Source organism: Platichthys flesus, chromosome 5 (assembly GCF_949316205.1).
Source record: "Platichthys flesus chromosome 5, fPlaFle2.1, whole genome shotgun sequence".
Taxonomy (NCBI): Eukaryota; Metazoa; Chordata; class Actinopteri; order Pleuronectiformes; family Pleuronectidae; genus Platichthys; species Platichthys flesus.
Window position 1 is genome coordinate 19,871,727 of NC_084949.1, and position 17,344 is coordinate 19,889,070.

Here is a 17,344-nt window from a genome sequence, read left to right on the forward strand (position 1 = left end):
CCTCTGCGCCCTTTTCCCACCCCTTTTCTTACATTTATATTTTCTACGAAAGCTCATTCAAGTTCGAAGGGAGTAAAACATTCACTCTGCTCTGTCTGTAAATTACAAATGGCACTTTTATTCTGTTGAGGCTATTCTCGTAAGTTTTTGTTCTTCCATCACAAAACTCTATGGAACTCTTTTTTTTCCCGTTGGATTTATTTTAAAATAAGAAGTTTTCTTTTTTTAGCTATTTGTACATGTCCCCTATTGTGTGTGTGTGTGTGTGTGTGTGTGTGTGTGTGAATGTGAATTACACAGCAGGCCGGTCATGCCTCAGGCATTCTCTATTTCTGACGAAGGGAACTAACAAAAATCACCGGTGCCAGCACAGCACACCGAGGCAGTGGATGCTAACATAACACTTTCTGTCATCTTGCGGCTGTCGGCACAGCTGCATCAGGTGAGCAGCAGGGTTGCACCTTCACAAACGCTTAGTTGTCACCTGTTCTGCCCCCCCCCCCCCCCCCCCCCGTTCGCCTCCCACATGCATTCTAATACGAGTCCCAGAATCTCCTGCACCAATTACATGCTGCTAATGAACAAACATCGGTAGGAACAGATGCCACTGAAATAACAAATAAATTAAAAGGCTCGGGGTGGAGAAGGAGCAGCAAGTTTAGGAGGAGGGAGTTAGCGGTGGTGGGGGGGGGGGGGGCAGAACCACTGTGTGGGCGATAAAAAACACAGAGAAATATAAAGCTCTGTCTGACAAGATTTAAGATTTGTATCTTGTCCTTACCTACAATTTATGTCAAATTTGTTCAACTTTATGCAGAAAGAATGAGACTGTTATGTTGAGCAGCATAGTGCTGTTTGAGATAAAGGTATTTGTTACACTTGATGAACAATACTGATGTATATTGCTCCTAGATATTTATAAAGGATTGTGAATGGGAAATTGCTTGTTGACATGAATACACTGGCTAATATCACTCGAAAAAGTCCCTCCCATTATGCCAAAAAAATAAAATTGTGATTCCTTGGGGAGCCTGAAGTAGCCCAGGTCACTTGTGATGTGAATGTACCTTCCACTTGAATTATAGCATGAACCTGGTGCCAGTGTGGCTGCAGTATATATATTCTGCAGAGTGAGTGTGTGGAGCTGATATGTGCTAACAAGCCCAGGTGAGCATGGCTAGCCTCACCTCCTAATGCGCTAATAGATGCAGTGGTTTGACAAACTGCTGTCTATGTTAATATATGCGCCTTCACCGCCCTGTGACAAGGTGAGGTAGTGAGGGCAGGTAAACAACACACTGCAGCTGGGGGGTTTATGGGTACATCAAAGTACTCGTATGAATGTGTGTGTATGTGATTCTGATCCTAACACCCTACTCTTCTGAACTTTGACTTGACAAGCAGCAGATGTCCCTGAATTCATTTTCCAGTGTTCCATTAGCTAACATATGTTAAAGTGATAGCCTCGGTAGGTAAATGTGATACAGTCATGTTAAATCTTGTTTTATCAACTTCAAATAGAAGTTATGTAGTGGCAGTTTGTAGATATGTTAAGTAATCCATTGAACCTACCTGCAACTGTCACAATCAAATTAAAAGGAATAGGTCACAATATAAGTTCTAGAACTAACCTGTCTCGGCTCCGCCGGGAAGGGAAAGCGGCGTTGCATCCGGACACAGTGCACACATGCATCTCTTTGAGGTGCACATTCTTGTAGTGTAGTTTCATGCTGTAGGAGCTCTTGAAAGTCTTCTTACACACATAGCAGATCTTGGGGTCAGGACTTGAGCATGGATCTCCCTCCGGTGATTGAGAAGAAAGGAATTTGGGGGGACTGGCACCATAGCCCATCGAAGAGATGAAGCTCTCATGCAGGGCAGCCATGCTCGCAGCAGCGGCAGCAGCCGCTGCCATGCCTCCATTGTAGATGCCATACTGGCCCATGCAGAACATGTCATAGGTAGGATCATTCAGTTCTTCCTTGATCTTCATAGGGTGGTGATGAGGAGAGGGTGAGGAATGGCCCTTGCCTTCCATTTCCTTTCGCAAATGAGCTTCCTCATTTCCCTCATCATCCTGTTCCTTGTCCAGACCTCTTCCAACCCTGCTGTGTTTTCGATGTTCATCCACATCCATGAGCTCATCCCGGTAGAACATCTTGGAATCAGAGTTTTCAGATTCGTTCTCAAAGTCTCTCTCATGGTCCTGGTCTTCAGAGGTGAAGCTGTCCATGCAACGTATTTCACCAGAGCTTCTCAGATCATTACCTCCCCTACTGTCACTACGAGTCCCTTCCCGGCATTCATCTTCACTCTGTCTCATCATGCCTCTCAGAGCTAACCCAGGGCTCATTTCATCCTGAGAAGGGGATTGCTGCCCACTACCACCACTGTGATTTCCATTGCCACTGTTGTGGCTGTTACAATTTCCATTGATTTTGATGTTGTTGTGAAGTAGTGATGACTTGTGATGATGGTGATTTCGGTGAATGTTATCTTCATCATCATCATCATCTTTGTCATCGTATTCATCCGCCACATCAATCACCTCCTTCTCAATCTTTACTGGCATGCTAGATTTACGAGGCTTCTTTTTGGGTGTGGGGTCACTGACGCCACTGGTGAGGTCATTATGGGAACTAGGTGTAGGTAAGCGGTGGGACATGGGCCCTGCCTCTGACATATGAACATTATTATGTGAAGCCACAGCTGCAGCCAGGATGTGCTGGTCCATCAGGCTGCCACTATTAGTGGCAGTGGGAAGGATAGGGCTTGTGGGCAGTGACACTGGTGGGCTGACAAGGTCTGCAGGGGACAACAGTGTACGGTAGAATGGGGGCACTGGCTGGACTGGATGAACTGACTTCAACGAGGGGAACACCAGTGGACTTTGCAGAGGTGACTGAAGCATAGGGTCTACTGGTGGGGTAGTGAAGCCCAGTGGTGGTCTTCCAGGGCTGGTGAGTGTGTAGCCACCATTCTTGGTGCTTGAGATGACAGGCGTACCAGGGGCGGAATTGGAACGGATGAGGTCCTTGTCACGGTTATTGCGCAGCATTGGCATGTGTAGCCTTGGGTTGGGATTGGCACTGTGACGATTACGGCTGCGAAGTGAGCTGAAGACCATATTACATCCCTCAATGGTGCAACGGTGCTTAATCTTCAAGTGTACAGCATTATAATGTATCTTAAGGGTACCTTTGTCATAAAAGGTTTTGCCACAAGAATTGCAGCACACACGACCCTTGCGTGAAGTGGATCCCATGCGGCGCATGCGATGCATCTTTGAAGAAAAAGAAGAATGGGTGATGGTTTTAGACTGCTCGTCCTTTACAAAGTGGTGGTGGACCTGATGGTCACTCAAGCTATTGGACTGCTGAGATTGATTTTGGGACTGCTGTTGACCCTGTTGGAGCTGTGTCTGTTGTTGAGCTTGATGGGTGGAAGGGGTTGGCGAGATGGGTGATGCCCTGTTGTTGGGCTCTGTCTTGGGTTCAATGTTGTTGTTAATGGCTCCAAGGGCCCCACGGTTTGGGCTCTGGCCTGAGCGGAAGGGTGACAGGGACACTTCTGAGTCACTGGTCTCCACCTGTTCAACTTGGTTTGGCAGGCTGGGCTCCCTGAGCCGGAGGGTGGACTGTTCCATAGGCAGGCCATTTGGCGGCAAACCAAGCATCGGAGCAGAGACTGGGTTAATGTATTGGAAGGGCAGGAGGAAGGCTAAGCTGTTGGGGATATTCTCGAAATGGTGAATGCTCGACGGGCTGCTGGTTTCCAGATGCGTCAGGAGTCCAGGGCTGCGGGTCCTGCTGTTGCTTTCAATGAATGTCCTAATACCGGAGTCTGTCTTGGAGGAGGGAACTGTAACAGCCTGACCTTCCTTCTCCTGAATGGCCATCAGCTCCACAATGGATTTGGTCTCACCAAAGCGTAGGAACTGCTGCAGGGTGATGATCTCTTCTTCTCGGGACATGATGGACCAGCGGTCTATCACCTTGCCTGCAGTATCCTAGATGCCCCACAAGAGAGAAGAGAGAAGACAGAAACACAAACCATTATTGATTGTGCATAATCAGTGTGGTCAAAGAAAAGGATAGAGCAGGGGTTAGTTTGTAAGGGCAGGCTTTTCTGCTCATGAAATTCAGAGGCCCCTAGAGCGACATGTAACCCACAGAGCTTTGTCAAATACCACTCCCCTTCTCTTTTCCCATATGCCATTTTTTTTCTGCTCTGAAAATGTGATCATAATCAAACAATGACAGTGTTCAGGAGTTTAATTGAGTCCCAAGTAAACAAATAAAAATCATTGAGGTTGTTCTAATAACAGGAATATATCTGAGACAAATCACATTTGTAAAAGATTGTTTGAGCGAGAAAAACTAAACATAAAATATAATAGTTAAACAAAGTACTAATCTCTACTTGGCTGACAGGATTTCTATCTGTATGGCTCATTCAAAGATAAAAAATGTTCATACAAGTTTGAATATTTATCATGATTTATGTTAGTGGGGTTCTCAGGATATAACCTTAAGTTATAATCATATCATATGTCAATTAACAAACTGTTTCTCATTAACTAGTAATGGTGAAAACCGCATACGTCATTTACGGCATCCTCAACTAATGATGCATTTTTGTTGACAGTGGCACAAATCTAAAAGAACAAATCTTAACAAAATATATATTTTTAACAACCCCTGGCAGAACTTTTCCAGTGGGACTTGGGCATTTTTCCAAATAGAGCAATTTACTTGGCTAGACTTTCAGAGATGTTCTATTAATTGCTGAAAAATAAAAAGGCTTGAAAATGTGAACATTATCAAAACATCAAGGGACGGCAGGGGATTCTGGGTAAATAATCTTGGCAGATCCTGAAAATTGACTTTGTGGTTGAGCTACTGCATTGAATGTTTGTCCTTTTGTATGAACCCACATCTTTTCCTGCCTCATAGCACCGATGACAGAAGTCTTCACAGAATTATACTCAAACAGTAACTGCCACAGATGTTGTTATGTAAGATAGTATGAGTGTTTTTGTGAACAAGATAGAAATAGATGAAAGTGGGACAGAAAGAGAGACATTGTGTAAATACGGCAGTTCGCACACAGGTTCCTGGGGGAACAAGCACAAGTGACATCAAGGGAATAACGCAAGCGACGACAATTAGTCACAGTGAAATGGTAACATTTCGAATGTGCTCCAAGCTGCTGGCATCTATAAAACATAAATGGCAACTATGGTGAGTAAAAAGCTGTAAAAACCAACATCACAAAGCACAAAGGGGCTGTAAGGAGAAAACAGAAGATAAATGTTTTAAGAGGGACAGCTAAAGAGAGAGAGAGAGAGAGTCAGGGAGAGACACAGAGTAAGACGAGCAGAAAAACAGAGAAAATATTGGTTTCATATCATGCCCTTAGAAATACTGGAGAAATAGATTCTTCTGAGACGAAACATCAATAGTCACTGGGGTATTTGTTGTTAAATATACATTAAAAAACATTTTATACTTTCATTCTGTGCACGCTCTGGAGTTGTTGCCTGAAGGTATGACTTTAAATTCTAGCCTGGGCACTATTATTTCATAGTGCATGGCCATATGGGCATTAGTACTTTTATTTGATTTAATTGAAACAGAAAAATGAAAGCAAATTAGAAAGTGAATCTTTAAACAGTTCCATAGCCAGATTATTTCTGAAGAAATTGTAGTTCTAAGAAGCGTTGCAGTCTTTTGATATTTTCTTGTCACAAAAAAAGGAGAAAACATTTTTGAGTGTTAGGCTTAATTTACAACTCTGATTAGAAGGAGAGAAAAAAATTGTAAAACCAATTTAGGTTTATTATTCCTATTAATAATTGCAGGGAATCTCAATAATCAGCGGTAGACAATGTTAAAGTCAGTTTAAGCCAGTTTAACACATGGTAATATCGATTTCTTAACTGGCCCACTTTAGATGTTTGCTCTTTAAAACATTCATAAACTCCTATAAAGGAGGTACTTTTAATTGGAGTTCTATTAATAAATAGGGATTCATCTCTATCAATAGTAAAGTTTTGAAACAATTTTTTCACACATCAACAAGATGACTTGTCCAATGCCCTTCATACCAACACGTACTTCCTTGCCTTGTCTCAATCACTGACTGGATGAAACAGGCCTCTCTAGTCCTACCCTGTTCCTTCAGTTCCCCACTCACAAAGTCAAACAAAAGCCAAAACACAGTGACACAGGCCAAACTGCAACCTATTAGTACATGGACGGGCCAACCAGCCGTCAGAACAGGTCAGCAGCTCGGCTCGGCAGTGGACCCTGCAAGGAGGCCTAAGGACGCTATCCGAGCCCTCCTCGTTAACTGGTCAATTGAGTTATGGAGGCCAGCAAGTATTTGGACCAGGGTTGGGCCGTGAGCAGAGAGTCAACGCAAACTCAAAAATGGAGCAGATCAGTTTAGAAAAGAACGTAGGGAGAAACTCAATCAGTGTTCAGTCCATGTAGAAACTGCTACTGCTTTTTATGCCAAGAAGACGTTTCAATACAATTCAGTAGATCATTTGCAACGGTATATTTAAATTTCGCCGGCAAAAATATTGAGCGGGGATAACCGCCATAAGGAGTTATAAACAGTCAAAGGCCAAGAAAAAAATGCCCAAGATTTTGTTGGTGATTGAGTATATAAAGTGTGTTGACAAACATGTGTAGACAAAGGCCCCTTATAAGGACTATTACCACGGTAAGTCTCACCATTCCACTCCCCTACATTAGCCCTGTGATGCTGTGAGAGAAACAAATATGCCATTAGAAGCACTTTTACAAGTAGGCACTCATCTTCCAATTAGCTTAATGTGGCCCTCTTTCCCCTATATTTTCCAGGCGTGCCCCACCTCTTCTTGTACACTCCCTCCAGGAAAATCTCATTAATCCACCCCTCCCCCATCCCCTCCAGTGCTATGACATATTAGTCTGTCATTATGCATCCCAGAGTCCTTTAAACAATACAGCTAAACCTCTGTTTGCCAGGTTAATGACTATTAGCCAGTAATTACAGAAGAGAGACGAGAGGGTAGCCACTTTATCTGTTGGACAGCCTGCTGCTATTAGTTTATTTTATCCGCCTGCCTCCATGTCTCTCAGAATTAATTTAGCGACGGCTGTATTTATTCATCTCTCTGCCGCTGCGACGCATTCTTAATTCATGGCTGTATCTTAATACTGTGGTGCTGGATGTTGTGTAGTGGGGTGTGTGGTGGTGTATCTTCCTTGCAAATTGCTGACAATGAGGATGAGCAAATGATGGCCTTGTCATGGACCAGGGCACCACTGTCGGTTTAAACAAATCAGGCAATTATGCAATTAGCAGGTTATGTGCTGGGCTGTATTAAGAGCCGGGTTGTGCAGCGTTGTTAGGTTGCATAGTGTGCATTAGGGATTAACAGCTTAACATGTATATGCTTTTCACTAATTATCACCTATCATATTCAATGATTGAGTCTATGAGATGCTGCACTGCGCACATTTTAAAAAAAGAAAGAGAAAATATTAGCTAACGTTGAGTTGACGTTTCCGTATACAGTCGAACAAATGAGAGATCTCCAGACACCCATGGAACTTGTGTTACATAATAGCATGTTGACCTATAAACTGGCTCGGTGTGCAGTTATGTAGAACCTGTGTACTTACACTGCTTCCACTTAAACGTAGGGGCAGTTAAACTGATCATAAGACAGTATCACATTATCGCAAAAAGGAGGATCAGTTCTCACAATGGCAAAATGAACCATGGGAACCACATTGATTCGCCAGTCACCTTGCACTGAATGCGATCTCCACCGAGCCTCGAGGGGATCCCCCATTGATCCTCAGTCCTGCTCTCAGATCCACTTCCTTTAAAAAAAACTGCTCTATCCCTGTCTTCGCTACTTCAGTGGAGGTTAAGCAGAAGTTCCTTGTGATCTGAGAAGGTCTTGAACCTTGGTGCTTCCTTTTTCATATTCTGTTTCTCCCCGCTCCACCCCACCCCACCCCAACCCGGGCCATATGAATAATGCAGAGGATCTAGTGGCAAGGGGTTCCATGGGGGATGGGTTCATGCAAAGCCCACTGCCTGAAGCCATCACATCAGAGGGCAAGAGCTCCCAAGGCACAGTCTGCTCCCCCATTGGCTCCCCAGTGGCCGAGGTCAGAGGGCATGTGTGAACAACGAGATCTCCTTCTTCCCCCGTGATGGACCAAGGGGAAATCAGTAGCTACGTCCAAACGTGGGTGGAAGACATTTGTAAGAATCATAGAGGTTGAAATTTGCACTGTGTGATCATTGTAAATTCCTCCTTTATGCCTTGCACATCAAAAGAATGTGTTGCTTTGGATGTGACCTTGTTTATCCACCTTTTGATGTTTGATGTTTTCTCAGCTGCGAGGCGGTAACTTGCATCTTCACAGGGAAATGGCAATCTGCTGCACTTTGATATGTAGTTAACAAGTCAACAGCAAAATCATGTCCTCAAACAGTTGTATCCCTATGGAACAATCAGTAACAATTATGTCACAGTGAGGGTGCTTGTAACAGGGCCAGGCAGTGATCTGGATGTTTTTTTTAATTTGTAAATATTACAAAATGCCAGCCTTTTTATGCTTCTTCCCTTCGATACGCTGGAATGAGTCACATTCAGCTAAGAATAGCATATTTGTGTCATCTTGTATTTCAGCAGATGGGGGTTTGGTTTTAATTAGTAATAATTTGAAGTTGCATGAGTTGATAGAGTTAAGAACAGCTTTTGAAAATAATGTATTTTATTCTGTCACTTATTCTGTTAATTTGTTCATTCCAAAAGCTTAAATAGATATGACAGATAAAATATTCACTACCTTTAATTGTTAAAAGATGAAAGCCATTATTGTTAGCTTTGAAGGGGAAAAAAAGTATTGTGAAAGACCATATGTCGTTACATAGACATAACAATTTGACCTGCCAAATTTGATTTGCCATATAACGTCAACCCTGCTAAGAGAGCTGACCTGGATGTACGGGTTATTCAATAAAGTCCAGACAGGATCCTCTGCACCAGCCCATGTTCCTGATTAGAACTTGGAACAGATCCACTCAAGTTTGATTCCTACTTTACGATGTAATTAACAGCCATGCAAAGGGCAGTGCCTTGGTCAATATTATGCTCATGACTGCCAGAGAGATCTGCTTGCTGCACTCTGATCTGAGTAAACGTGAAGAGGCCACAGGGCTTATTTAGCCAGGCTAGACGCAGTGATCAACCAACAGGCCGCAAGGTACCCTGCCTTCACCTCTCAACCTGATTTAACTCATGGCTTTGGTTAAAAATTCATGACTGTGTGTTAGTTGTTGCTAAGGGCACACTAATCGACTGTAGTGAGAATTATAGTGCAGTTGCAGACTGAAAGGGAGGGGGAGAATCAGGCAGGGATTATTATTGAGTACTTCACCACAGACGGGTGAGTCACAATCTGGCCCGTCCCAAGTTCCAGGTGGCCTTCAGTAAACAGGTTCGTTTTTTTTCCCACTGAATTGTCAATTCTCATCATCTGTATTTTTACAAATGTCATTTTCAAAAAGGTTTCCTAACCTCCGATTCGTCCAAGCACCCCCTCCGCCACCGTAACAACCACCCTTTGGATTTTAAAGCTGTCCCTCGTCATCTTTTAAAAAGTGGAAAGGACAGTCCTCTGGCCACAGCCCAGCCGCGGTGCAGATGGGGCAGCACATGGAAACCATTTCAGGCCCCGGTGCGCTGTGGAGCAAAGTCAACTGTTTTCGGAGTTCAGAACCTCTAAAGAACAGCCTCGCAGCACTTACATGTGAGGGGTGTCTGGTTCTGGACTGGTGTATCGATTCCCTGTCGCTATTCACAAAGCATACACAACAACATTGGCTCTCCTCACCCAACTGTGCTAAGGAACCGTAGCTGTGGTCAATGTGTAAAACTCAGCGGACCCAGCACTGAGCTAGAGGGGATGCCTCAGAGCAGAGGGCTGGGGTGATAGGAGCAGCGAGGGAACGCCTGATGGTTCACATTAATTGAGGATGATTCGTGTGATCTCCTGGGTCTGGATGCAGCAGCCAGGTCTGTCATGGGCCTGGGAGACAGATGTGGGGGCCGCTGTGCTCCCTCCAGGGCCAATGGAGAGCAGTGAGGCGGCTGAGAAATGGTCTGTCTGTCCAGGGCGCGTGTGTGTGTGTGTGTGTGTGTGTGTGTGTGTTGGTTGAGGGGGGGGCTGACAACCTGCTTTTCGCTCCCTCTTATATCACATCTCCTTTGTCTTGATTACTATTTTGGCAGGAAGCCGGTTCAGAGAAGGTGCATTAACATATGCTCACAATTTGCTCCTTGGCCACATAGTCACATGTTTGTACTGTGTCTTACTGTATCAGTCTTTTTTTTCTTTCTCTTTTGTGTAATACTAGTCAGGTTATAGGGTAGTAATGGGCAACAAACACCGTCTTTGTAAGACACTTTAGAACTTAAAGCATAAACCTGCACGACAAAGGTTGTTTCTGAATACAAAGTTTTGAATAGTTGCAGAAATATGGTAAAATGTCTTCCTGGAATATGGCATTGATCTCCGCATGATCAAAAATAATCCACACATCACTATTATGTAATGTGTAAGAGGAAATGGCTGTGAATGGACCTCGCTGGAAACAGACAGAGGTGTCTGTAATGCACAGACACACTGCATTAGAGGAGCTTTTCAGCTTTCTCCTGTGTTTTTGCTGTGGAGCGTGCAGGAGGAAAGAGAATAAGCTAATGGACTCTTTACTTAATGTGATCAGAGCCATTATTGACATGCTGCCAGGAAGATGCAAGACCATTAACTGGAGCCTCTCTCTCACTGTGGTACCTTCCCACCACCCCACTCCTCTCCCCGACAGTATTTCACCGCTGGCCTGACTTGCATGAGGAGGAAGGGCCACAAGGGGTTCTGGGTGCCCCAAAGGAGCCTGTGTCATGTTAACTAGGAAGCCGACTGTTTGGAGAATTGGCAACAAGATGTAGAGCAGGACGAGGTAATTGTAAATCAGTCATTATAGCCGTGTATGATGTTAGCTTTTGTCCTGAGTCAGTGAGTGAGCTTTGGACAAGTGCTCACATTTTCTAGCAGTATATCTTGATGGCTTAGTTTCGAAAGGGACCATAAACAGTGTAAATTACAGCTAAGGTTGAATGATGGAAGTGCATTAGGGTTTTTTAGGAATATTGGTCTTTTATCGATGTGAAATAGTGCGCAGTGGATAAAACGGTCCCAATTTACAAACGTTGCAGTCTCCCCGTTTTTAAACTGCCTCCCTGGAATTGTTGCCTGGCATGTAAGTTGGCTCGTTCATCCATCTTGGAGCTGGAGGGTGCCAGTGTGGCTGCAGTGTAATTTACACTACCCCAACCTATGTGCCAGCACACATCTATCCCTGTGGCCTAGGGGCTCACGTCGCCAGCGGCCCAGAGGATGTTCGTGTTTACACACGTGTGTACGTGTGATCGTGTCTGTGATCATGGGGGTACAACAGGAAGTGGTGCTCAGGTCTCTTGGGGCATTCTTCCAGGTCCCTGGGCCTGTCTACTGTCATATGTTCCAGAATTGTGATTACTTACTGCAAAAATAAACACCATTACCATCTGGTGCTGCTTCTTTGTGCTGTAACTTATACACCAAGAAAAGCTCTAGACCATCACAACAGAAAGGAGAACAATAACAGAAAGAAAGTTCAATCTGCACTGTAAAATGTGGCTTTTTGTAAATCTCTCTACACGTTTCAAAGCATATTCCCAAAACTGATATGAATAGCTTTTATTTTGAAAGCCCAGAATATAATCAGTTACTGAAACCACTTTTGATCTCTCTGAGGGAGCGGCTCGTGGAGAACAAAAGGTTTACGGGGACGCATGGTGAGAAAGTAGGGATGACGGGGGTCATTCAAGAACGTTGAAGCGTTGCAGATCCAGCAGATGTTTGATCCATCCACGGCACATCTGGTCTTCAGCACACTCAATCCATTTCACTTGACTTCTCCTTTTTAGATTTTCATTGTTCCTCACGGTCCACTAAACTCCACTTTCCCCCTTGTGGCCCACAAATAGTCGTTCACAATCATTCATACTACCCACTTATGAGTAACTTTAATATATAGGCTTTTGTCTTTTGAAGGGTTTGTCTTGTTTTCATAAGATTTAAATATCTGGCGGTGATCAAACATCTGTAATTTACCTCATGCAGGGAGGTCCCTTCTTGAAGTGGGTTATACGTTGTAATACCCAGCAATGAACTTAAAACTCCAGTGGCACTAGTCAGGGAAATGAAAGCTGTCATTCTCGCTGTAGTGGGCCCAGGGAGGGTCATACAGTGCTTAACAGTTTCATTGTTTCTTTTATTGTTGGAAACGGCGGGGTGTGCACCTCGCAGGTTTATGAATTCTGGAGCGCGACGTGATGAGAGGACTGTCAACTCCCTTTAACTCTCCATGCTACTTCCTTTCATAAATGTCCACTCTGTGACCCGGCGGCAAATCCCTGGCCGGCTGGGTGGCCGTGTCAGCGGGCCGGCCGGCCACACAATGTCTGCGATTGGCCCCAATGACATCGAGGAAGTGAAGCAAGCCGCCGCTCTGTTTGTTCAGAGAGGGGATGCAGGACCCCCTGGAGGTTTAGGCCCAGACAAAAACACAACCTGTGTGAGAGTGTCTGTCTCATAGAGGAACATTGTGTGTTTTTGTGTGTGTATTATATTGTTTGTATCTACAAAAAAAGAGGATGCAATCCGAAAATGAAACACTTGCCTGAATTTAAGTGCAATCGAATGCGTGTTTCTCGCTGTGTTGATAGCACTGTAGGCTCTTCCTGATTGCCATCTATGTGTAACGTAATCTTCCTGTGTTTGGGTCTGGCCTGGACTTACAGTGCTGTGCAGTCCAATTCTATTGATCCCTATAGCCTTGTGGTCGGCAGGGTTCCTGTCTGTAAACGCAATGAGCCGGAGCACATTCCATTCCCCCTCTCTGCCCCGTGTAGCACTACAAGCTAAACAGCCATCACAGAAACTCAATACAGGCAGACCGGGGCCTCGTCGTCAGCCAGCAGCGGTGCCCTACAAGGTCCCGGGAGGCCCCCGCTAAGTCAATTCAGTGTCAGTGCAGCATCTCACCTCGCAGACCTGTTGCCAGCCTAATATGTCGTGCTAATATGTCTCTCCATATGAATTACAAGGCAGTGAGAGGAACCCAGATGCAATAAGTATGGATTTGCTAATGTCCATGTTCTGTCTGAGTCTTGTGGAGGGGGGTGGGGGGGAGGCTACCGATAGTAATAGCCTTTAACAGGGTGTCTGGCTCTGGCTTGGAGGTGAGACGGGGGCATGCAGACTTCTGGGATTTCTAAGGAGCTCTGGGAAATAAACTTTCCTCCCTGCCACAGAAGAATGTGGGAAGGAACTAGAGAGATAACACTGAAAGAATTATTAGCGAGGAGTGAGAGAGATGGAAAGGGCGCGATGGGCTGTTAATGCTTTTTTTTCTTCTGTCTATTGATCAACCTGGAGGGCTGGAGGTATTTGGGTTAGAGGTCTCGAAGCCCTTACCTTGTCTGCTGTGTGTCTGTGTGTTAATGTGTTGGACCCATTGATTTGCATTGTGAGTGTATAGCTGCTCTGTGTGTAGGCCAAAGCGCCCGACAGAAAAAGAGTGGGATGGGAGCAAAGCTTGGAAAAAAGAAGAAAACAAAAAGGTGGGAGAAGAGGTGAGCGTGTGGTCAAACGGGGGCGTAATTAGGAACTGTGTTTAACTCTATATATCGATCAGAGATAATTCACACGCACCATATCTTCCCCTCAGCCATGTGCCTAGGTGCTTTAATAATTCATGTTGCACATAACTCCTGTTCATTACGCCCAACACCCAATTACATGTGCCTGTTTATCTGATTTCTCTTTTAAGAGAACTGTATCAGAGAGCCTTATGTAAACTAGTATTTAAAACAACAGTTAGATTGAAAATGTATTAATGGGAAGGTTTGGAAATGTGTCATTATATTCATTAGAATAAAGCCTGCAGTGCTTTCTTGAAGAAATTCAATTATCATATTTTTGAAAATTAAGTGGGCGAAGGGAAAGGGTAGGGCAGTTCTTTTTTTTAAAGTTTTAAGCAAAATTATAAGAACCTGGTCCTATTGATATCAAGAGGATATGCTGTGTGATTAAAATTAAAAGTTTTTTTCTTCTACCACAAGTTGGGCTGACTGAAAAGAAGTGGGAAATTGTGGCTATTTCATGTGAAAAAGCATTTTGGACTTTCAAAAAGTTTAAACTTGCTTTTTTTTCATATGAAGATGTAATCACCTTTTCAGACACAGAAACACAACAAAGAACATATGTTATATTTTTCTTATAAACACACACACACACACACAGACTGAGAGAGGCCATGCTTGCCATTGGCAATCCCTGCGGGCAGATGTAGAGTGTGTGCCAGCAGCCTGCTGAGTGAGTGGGCCAGTGTGCCCCCAACTCAGTGCCGGGCACTACGCTGAGCCGCTTTGATGTGTGTGTGTGTGTGTGTGTGTGTGAGTGTGTAGTTAGAGGTCAGTGCAACAGCAGAGGGACTGTGTAATCCTCTGACATGCCTGTGGAAAAATACAAGGATCCCTCTGACAGTGGCTGAAGTAAACTAAAGGCTCAGAGGACCAGTCAGTGTGTCCACAGGTTCGTGTGTATGCGACTGGCTGCAGGCTGCGCGACACATAAACACACACACACACACACCTACACAAACACACACAAGGCAAGCAGAGATACACACAATTAAACCGCATTACAGTGTTCAGAGTCAGTCTCCCTTGTGAGGTTTCTGGCTTGGTGACACTAATTCTTAAAAGGCTATGTCACTGGCAAAACTGTGCTCTCGCCATGTAAGGTGCAGTCCTCAGCTTAAATGGCAAGCTGCATTGCTTCAGGGTCCACACACACACACAAACACACACACACACTACTCACACACAGACTGTACGTTACCAGTTTGGCTTTGCAGTTGGAATGCAGGAGGACAGGCGAAGACTTTTGGCTCTGCCCTCTCTATACTTTGTATAATTGTGTCTTACATTTCCTTTAGTCTGGGGGGATGTTGAATCCTGAGCCCTGATGGAAACCCGGTCTGTTGATCATTCGATTTTTGGCAGAGTAACCTGATGCCACATGTGAGAGCGAGAGGTAGCAATACAATTAATGTGTGTGTGCGTGTGAGTCTGTGCATGTGTGTGATTGTCCTCCTCTTTACAGTATATAGGGTCTTGAGGGGGGAAAAAGCACCGGGGCAAATGAAAGGACATTAAGTATATGAATTAGCCACAGGTCTAATGTGAGCTCTGAAACAATTAAGCAACAAAACAATAGTAGACATTTCATCTTCTTATTGTCTAATTGCCCATCTGACTGCCTGTGAGTTTCCCCTCTTAACCCTTGAGATACCCACTAATGGTCCTCACAATGGAATTATTTACTACACGTGGCAGGGGGGCAAATGGGTCAAATTGTGTGTGCGGGTGTGTGTGTGTGTGTGTGTGTGTGTGTGTGTGAGTCAGCGTGCGCTCTCTTGTCCCTTGTAGTCATAGTGAATAAAAAGGGAATGATGGAGTCATTGAAGCACGCAGTGACTGAGCGAAGAGGAGGAAGGAGAGGGCGACTGAGTGGTGCTTGCTAAAGTGAAAAATCATGCCATGGTGCAGTGGGGCCAGGTTCTGTCCACTGGGAGAGGTGACTACATCTACGCTGGCACTCAAGTGCTCTTAAATACTCCCTCTTTCGCTCTCCAGCCCCCCCCTGGCCAACCTCCCTCTGTCCTGACAACCCCCTCTTCCCTCGCTCCATCCCTCTTTCTCTTCGTTTCCCCCAGCTCTCCCTCGGTCCCGTCCAGGTACAAATGGCTGTTTGCTGTACAACTCCCGCGACATGTTGTGTGTCTGCTCGTGCTTGTCCCTAACAGCATGTACAACAGAAAGAACGAGGCCGGGCCCTTTTCTTTATACACCAAGTGCTCCCCTGATCACAAACGCCTCCTGAGTGGAGACGTCAACGAGGAAGAGGCTTCTCTGTCGATAGGCTTTAATTCGCAGAGGACCAGGGAACAGTCACTTGCGTGTGTGTGTGTGTGTGTGTGTGTGTGTGTGAAGTGTTTCATCTTGTCAGTTAATCAACATCCCTCTGATCAGCTCACCACAAGAGGTCAATCCTCATTAAAAACATGAAGGATTTACCTTCTTTTTTTGGGGGTCTTTTTTTAATTCAATCATCCTATTTGAATTTGCCGTTGGGGGGGAAAGTGTTTGTATTGTGACGCTGATCTCCGCTGTAACAAGTCGCTGACAGGCGGAAACGAGCCAAATGATCAATTCACAGCTACAAATGCGGGTTCGAGCCCTAATTGTGTCACGCCGAGACAAACCGCTCACTTCTGGAGTTAGCGCGGCTAAATCGAGACGCGCGGAGCTGACGGCTGTCTGCGTTAGAGGGAATCAACGGTGCTGCTAACCGTCACCTGCTGGGGGTTAACCCTGCAGTTGCCATCACATTCGGAGTACAGATGAAACACAATGGCAGATGAGCCTTTCATTCTCACACCAGCTATCGCAGCCTTTCTGTCAGCCGCGAAAAAAATGGTGTGTGTGTGCGTGCATGCGTGTGTGTGTGTGTGTGTGTTTGTACAGGAGTGCATGCATCGTAGACATATTTCCCCCCTCTAATTAGCACAAGGGAGTCCTGGGGGCAATCAGAGGCGAGGTTAATGAGAGGGGGAGCGAGCGGAAGAGACGAGGTAAGGGGTGCGGTGCGTAACGTGCACCGTGCTGCACTGAAGCTACAGTATAATACACCCGTCTTATCACGTTGTCACCCTAAAGGGGAATCATCCTCGTGGCACCCACATTGATGTTCGAGCCCGTGACATTTCACATGTGTGTGCGTGCGAGCGAGCGTGCTGAGCGAGAGTTCCTGTGTCCGCCGCCCCGGTGATTCCTTCCACCCGTTTGTATCCCTCCCTTCACATCTCTCTCTCTCGCTCTCTCTCTCTCTCTCTGGAAGGGCCCAGATGTGACAGCATGTTTCCAGTATCAGAGACGATTGGTACGCTGGGAGAGAACAAAAAGAAGAAGAAAGAGAGAGGGAGAGAGAGAGACGGGGGCTGCCACAGTGGTCTTGGCATCTGTCTGTTCTCAACTGGTGTTGCGGCAATGCTGGTGGGAGAAAAGCACACTCCACTCCACCAGATGTCATCGCCGAAGCAGAATCACCGGCTCGCTTCATCCCTCGCTCTTTAGTGAAGATGATAAAAAAAATGA

The 17,344-nt window shown here is 45.2% G+C and overlaps 1 protein-coding gene across 1 annotated transcript in view; it reads right to left on the bottom strand.

Annotated features, from left to right (window-relative positions):
- Positions 1–1,631: 1,631 nt before the first annotated feature.
- bnc2 (basonuclin zinc finger protein 2) overlaps positions 1,632–17,344 on the bottom strand; it is a gene marked incomplete at its 3' end in the record, with an annotated part of 81,280 nt that continues 65,567 nt past the window's right edge. The window contains 1 exon segment of the mRNA XM_062387080.1: positions 1,632–4,009. Coding sequence (XP_062243064.1) covers positions 1,632–4,009 — 2,378 coding nt within the window.